The 6,515-nt window shown below is 36.0% G+C and overlaps 1 protein-coding gene across 1 annotated transcript in view; it reads left to right on the top strand.

Annotated features, from left to right (window-relative positions):
- The window catches only part of LOC110459326 (lipase maturation factor 2-like), an 86,581-nt gene that overhangs the window by 9,337 nt on the left and 70,729 nt on the right, over positions 1 to 6,515 (top strand). Inside the window, exon 7 of the mRNA XM_021511525.1 lies at positions 436 to 588. Coding sequence (XP_021367200.1) covers positions 436 to 588 — 153 coding nt within the window. The remainder of the gene's footprint in view (positions 1 to 435; positions 589 to 6,515) is intronic.

Genomic DNA, 6,515 nt, shown 5'->3' with positions numbered 1-6,515 from the left:
GTTCTCCCTTGGGGAGGGGGTAAAGTTTACTATAGTTTATATAGGGAAACAACACTTTTGGGTATATTTTGACAATTTTCTGTTGGAAATTATTTTTACTTGGTCAGAATCATCTTTGGTGGATGACGGTATCACATTGTAAACTTGGAATTCCTGCCCCATCCCCAGGGGTTAGAGCGGGGCCCCAAAGGGAACATTTACAAATATTTTAAAATTCTTATCCTTTGATGACATGACAAGTATTGTATTTCTCTTAGTTTACATGCTGATTTCCACATTACTTCTAAACAATAAAATAAAGCTACCAGTACCTATGATATAACTCAGGTGACCGCTAAGGCCCTTGGGCCTCTTGTTTACCTGGAGGAATGGGTGTTGTTATTGACGTATTTGTTGTTGACTTGTTGTTGAATTGTCTGTTCTGTGATGTTCTAGTGTATTCCGACACTTCTAGCCTGGTGGTGGCACCATCTACCTCTGTGGTTCCTCAAGCTCAGCTGTGTGGCCACCTACATGATTGAGATACCCGTCCCTTTCCTCTTCTTCTCTCCTGTCAGGTCCATGAGGCTATTTGCATTTTACAGTCAGGTAAGTTTATCAGTGTCTTTTAAAATTAACATTACCATGTAATCAGATAGCTTCAACTTTGAGGATGAACTGTTCAATGTATTAAGGTGCTGAGAGGATGGCTGTCTGGAACTGAGAATATGACAATCGGGGAAAATTAACTTCATGAGCTCCTATTTTCAAGAATTAAAACACTCCAGTATTAATCAAGCAACCCTGGGACTGTTCGTTTATGCGGAACAACAGATTTGTCTGTTTTTAAATGTAACATTTTTGGGTATAAATCCTGGTGAACATGCAACATTTTATGCAGGCCTTGCAAGGCTTTGGCAGGGCTCGCCTGAAAACAGCATCAGATTACTAGGTCCGACCTTATTTCATACATGAACAACCCTGGTTCAACAGTTTGGATTGCGATCAATGAAAGCAGCCCCTATTTCCTTTATAATGTTTGTTATTAAATCTGTCCAGGCTGACAAAAATCTCTGCTAAAGGTGTCCTTGAGATCAAGCTTGACAAGAAATATGTATACTTTGTTTATCGTGTTTATAAATAACCTCGAGAAGATAACATTGTGTTTATGACCTCGAGAAGATAACATTGTGTTTAATTACCACCAGAAGATAACATTGTGTTTAATGACCTCCAGAAGATAGCATTGTGTTTAATGACCTCCAGAAGATAGCATTGTGTTTAATGACCTCCAGAAGATAAAATTGTGTTTATGACCTCCAGAAGATAACATTGTGTTTAAAGACCTCCAGAAGATAGCATTGTGTTTTTGACCTCCAGAAGATAACATTGTGTTTAAAAACCTCCAGAAGATAGCATTGTGTTTAATGACCTCCAGAAGATAAAATTGTGTTTATGACCTCCAGAAGATAACATTGTGTTTAAAGACCTCCAGAAGATAGCATTGTGTTTTTGACCTCCAGAAGATAACATTGTGTTTAAAAACCTCCAGAAGATAACATTGTGTTTAATGACCACCAGAAGATAACATTGTGTTTTTGACCTCCACAAGATAACATTATGTTTTTGACCTCCACAAGATAACATTGTGTTTTTGACCTCCACAAGATAACATTGTGTTTAATGACCTCCAGAAGATAAAATTGTGTTTATGACCTCCAGAAGATAACATTGTGTTTAAAAACCTCCAGAAGATAGCATTGTGTTTAATGACCTCCACAAGATAACATTGTGTTTTTGACCTCCACAAGATAACATTGTGTTTAATGACCTCGAGAAGATAACATTGTGTTTAATGACCACCAGAAGATAACATTGTGTTTAAAAACCTCCAGAAGATAACATTGTGTTTAATGACCTCCAGAAGAAAATTTATCATTGAACCTGTTGGGTTAAGTACATAGTAATTGTATTATTATGTCCGATAGATCTGGAGTAAAAGTATGGAGAGAAAATTGTCTGTAGTTTGTCATAACCTCTTAACAAAACATGGGTACGGATGATAAACAAGAGAAATTTCAACATTCAAATTGTTTCATTTACTAGAAAAAATATGTTGTGTCACTATAAAAGCAGTACAAATTGTATAAACATTTCATACGTACTATAAATTAATTATACATGAGCAGTACAAATTGTATAAACATTTCATACATACTATAAATTAATTATACATTAGCAGTACAAATTGTATAAACATTTCATACATACTATCAATTGATTATACATGAGCAGTACAAATTGTATAGATAAAGTATAAAAATGTACACGATTTCATAAAACTTCTTGTTAAATGTAAGTATATCACAGATGTTGCAAAAAATTATAATCCTAAAAACATTAATATAAACTATAAACATAATAGGTAAAAAGATGCCCATGTTAGGACTAGTTGTTACATAAATCTACCCCATAATGACCATTTGGTGATGCGCATCAAAATTGGTCAATGGTTTATTCTCTTCAATATTTAAAATATAACAAATAGAAAATCTTCTTTTTTCCCTATATATCATTGGTAGAGGGAACTCTGTAACCTGGGATTGAAATTATTTACGACACTGTAGAATTATTGATATTAACAGCTCTTTATGGAATTTATAGAGAGCCAAGTCTGTATGTCGACAATAAAACAGTTTAAAACTAAAACTGTTCTGAAATCGGATTAATACTTTCATATTGGTGAAAATCGTTGAAGCATAATTTCGTTGGTATTCACGATTTTGTACCTTATTTTGACTGCCCAGTAATTGATCAGGATCCAACAAAGATATTGGAGACTGTGATATTTAACCATATATATTCAAATCTGTTTCAAATTATAAAACTATTTAAGATTAATTATTTTATGAGATGAATAATTTCAGTCACAAAAAGTTGGTCACCACTAATTATTTATACCATTTTGCAAGCATAAATTATGATAAAACATGTAATTTAATGAGTAAAATGATCATGTATGAAGATTTTTATTTTTCGAAACATCTGCAACTTCAATAAAAGCAATTGATTTTTCCAGTTTTGGAACAAAAAATTCAAACGTTACCGGTAATTATAAAAGTCAAAACACTATGGTTACACAAAGGCAATGATTGTGTCTGTTACATCCCAGGACATCTAGCTCTGTCTCTGTGATGTAACATACAGTACAGATACATAGACTCACTAATAGATACTCTCTAGCATGGACTTTGTACCAGAGCCTCACTCTCATTACCAGATAGAGGGGTAACCAGTAGATACTCTCTAGCATGGACATTGTACCAGAGCCTCACTCTCATTACCAGATAGAGGGGTAACCAGTAGATACTCTCTAGCATGGACATTGTACCAGAGCCTCACTCTCATTACCAGATAGAGGGGTAACCAGTAGATACTCTCTAGCATGGACATTGTACCAGAGCCTCACTCTCATTACCAGATAGAGGGGTAACCAGTAGATACTCTCTAGCATGGACATTGTACCAGAGCCTCACTCTCATTACCAGATAGAGGGGTAACCAGTAGATACTCTCTAGCATGGACATTGTACCAGAGCCTCACTCTCATTACCAGATAGAGGGGTAACCAGTAGATACTCTCTAGCATGGACATTGTACCAGAGCCTCACTCTCATTACCAGATAGAGGGGTAACCAGTAGATACTCTCTAGCATGGACATTGTACCAGAGCCTCACTCTCATTACCAGATAGAGGGGTAACCAGTAGATACTCTCTAGCATGGACATTGTACCAGAGCCTCACTCTCATTACCAGATAGAGGGGTAACCAGTAGATACTCTCTAGCATGGACATTGTACCAGAGCCTCACTCTCATTACCAGATAGAGGGGTAACCAGTAGATACTCTCTAGCATGGACATTGTACCAGAGCCTCACTCTCATTACCAGATAGAGGGGTAACCAGTAGATACTCTCTAGCATGGACATTGTACCAGAGCCTCACTCTCATTACCAGATAGAGGGGTAACCAGTAGATACTCTCTAGCATGGACATTGTACCAGAGCCTCACTCTCATTACCAGATAGAGGGGTAACCAGTAGATACTCTCTAGCATGGACATTGTACCAGAGCCTCACTCTCATTACCAGATAGAGGGGTAACCAGTAGATACTCTCTAGCATGGACATTGTACCAGAGCCTCACTCTCATTACCAGATAGAGGGGTAACCAGTAGATACTCTCTAGCATGGACATTGTACCAGAGTCTCACTCTCATTACCAGATAGAGGGGTAACCAGTAGATACTCTCTAGCATGGACATTGTACCAGAGCCTCACTCTCATGATCAGTGAATAGTGCCAGACCAGGGAACAAACCCAAGGCAGTGACAGGAGAACAGGAGAGAGACAGATCCAGCGATTAGTCAGGACATTTCCAGATGAACTAATTTTGAGGAAAAGAAATCATTGAATTTTTTGAAGATGAAAACCTAGAACGATCTTCAGTCACATAGACCTGAAACTCCTGGTTAATCCCTGGATCTGCCACTGACGATGTATTAGGACATGGCTGAGTTTTATAAAGTAATGGCTGCAGGAAAGGTACCTCATTGTCTGATCAAGTTTTATTTAGCATTGTTCCAATTTGTTGAGTCACAAGCTTTTAATTGGCTGAATACCATACATCTATATATATGGCTGATAACATAAAATATCAAAATTATTAATCAAATCGGACAATGAGCTATGTTCCTGCAGCTGAGTAGGAGGAAAGGAATTATTTAATTAAATTGCCTATATTTTGCAATCACCTTCATTTGTGGTGACATGGATTTTAATAGCAACAGTGAGTTAAGATAAGCTTCATTAAGATAGGGTCTATAAGGAAGCAACTCACTCTGGGTGAATGAGCAAATGAATTGGAGCCAACAAAATAAATAGGAAATGTGCTGAGTTAAAAAATCAAAAATGTCTGCAAAAGATTTTGTAGATTTTATCAAAACAGGGAAACATGACAAGTAAGGAAAAGGATTTGCAAAATAGAAGTAATTTATTGAGCTCTAACCAGATTAAAACATGAAATGGAAACAAATTTTAGTTGATGCTACTGTCATTGATTCCAATGACAAACACACATAAGCTTGAACATCACTGTACATTACATCAGGACAGACTTGTATGCCTCACAGAATTATGAGGATATACTGTAGATTAATCATATTTCGTTAGATCTTTGTCTTTGTCTAAATGCAGGTGAGTTTAGGATGCATGAATATTCAACACATTGAGAGAAACACAATTTATTGACTTTGCGACTAAGTACTATAAGGTCAGTTCACAAAATTAAGTGTGCCCAAAATATAAGAAATCTACAGTATATGTATCACAATCACGTTCCTCCAGATCTAAATATTCCCACACTGTTGATTAAATGGTTGATGATCTAACAGATATACAATTATTATACAAAAGGTATGATAAATATTCTAATCACAAAGTCAAAAACTAGCATTCATACTAAATCACTTCATTTTCAAAATTTCCTTAACAGTTAACTTAACTTCTTAATAGAAGTTATCAACTGCTTGTTGAAATCTTTTGAATAAATATATTTGCAAAGTATTTAAATTCACAATCGATGACTCTAGAATTATTGAATGCGAAAATCAGTATGCTGGAAAATAGAAGTGATTGAATCACCATAACACAAGCCAATGATACTGCACTAATCACCCTATTTTACCAGTGACAAGCTCGCGTTTTAATCCTAAACCATTTTTGGAGATAAGCCATCTTGATGTAAGGCCAAATCTGTAAAATTGAAACCTTTTCTCCAACTAAAGTATCTCTGTTAGGGGTTTTACGTCTTTGTAAGGGGGTTTAACCAATTTGTTAGGGGTTTTACATTCTGGGTTTTGCGCCCTTGTTAGGGGTTTGATGTCTTTATTATGGGTTTCACATTTCTCAGGGGTTTTACATTTTTATTAAGGGTTTTAGGTCTTTGTTAGGGGTTAAGGTCTTTACAACTGCAGGTGGTTTTCCCACTGATATCACAACCAATGAAAAGCCTCTTTAAAGTGACTATCACAATGAAATGTCACCACTAGACTTATACTCTGTACTACGGTCAGTAATTAATGCTTGTCCTGGTTTCACAAATGATGCTTGATACACATAATATACTTACCTTATATTTGTGATGTAATCACAGAATTTATTTATCTTACGTCTTTGATTACTTCCAGTCTAAACACTTCCCAAACAGATTCATGTTAAATGGTACTCTGACAGAAATCTTTAACACCCGAGTGTGGGATATCATTTGCTTATGTTAAATGTTACTCTGACAGAAATCTTAAACGCCCGAGTGTGGGATATCATTGGCTTATCTTGAATGGTACTCTGACAGAAATCTTTAACACCCGAGTGTGGGATATCATTGGCTTATCTTAAATGGTACTCTGACAGAAATCTTTAAGACCCGAGTGTGGGATATCATTGGCTTATGTTAAATGTTACTCTGACAGAAATCTT

The sequence above is a fragment of the Mizuhopecten yessoensis genome, unplaced genomic scaffold (genome assembly GCF_002113885.1).
Source record: "Mizuhopecten yessoensis strain PY_sf001 unplaced genomic scaffold, ASM211388v2 scaffold10041, whole genome shotgun sequence".
NCBI lineage: Eukaryota > Metazoa > Mollusca > Bivalvia > Pectinida > Pectinidae > Mizuhopecten > Mizuhopecten yessoensis.
The sequence above is the reverse complement of the archived record's forward strand: the minus strand, read 5'-3'. Positions and strand labels throughout refer to the sequence as shown.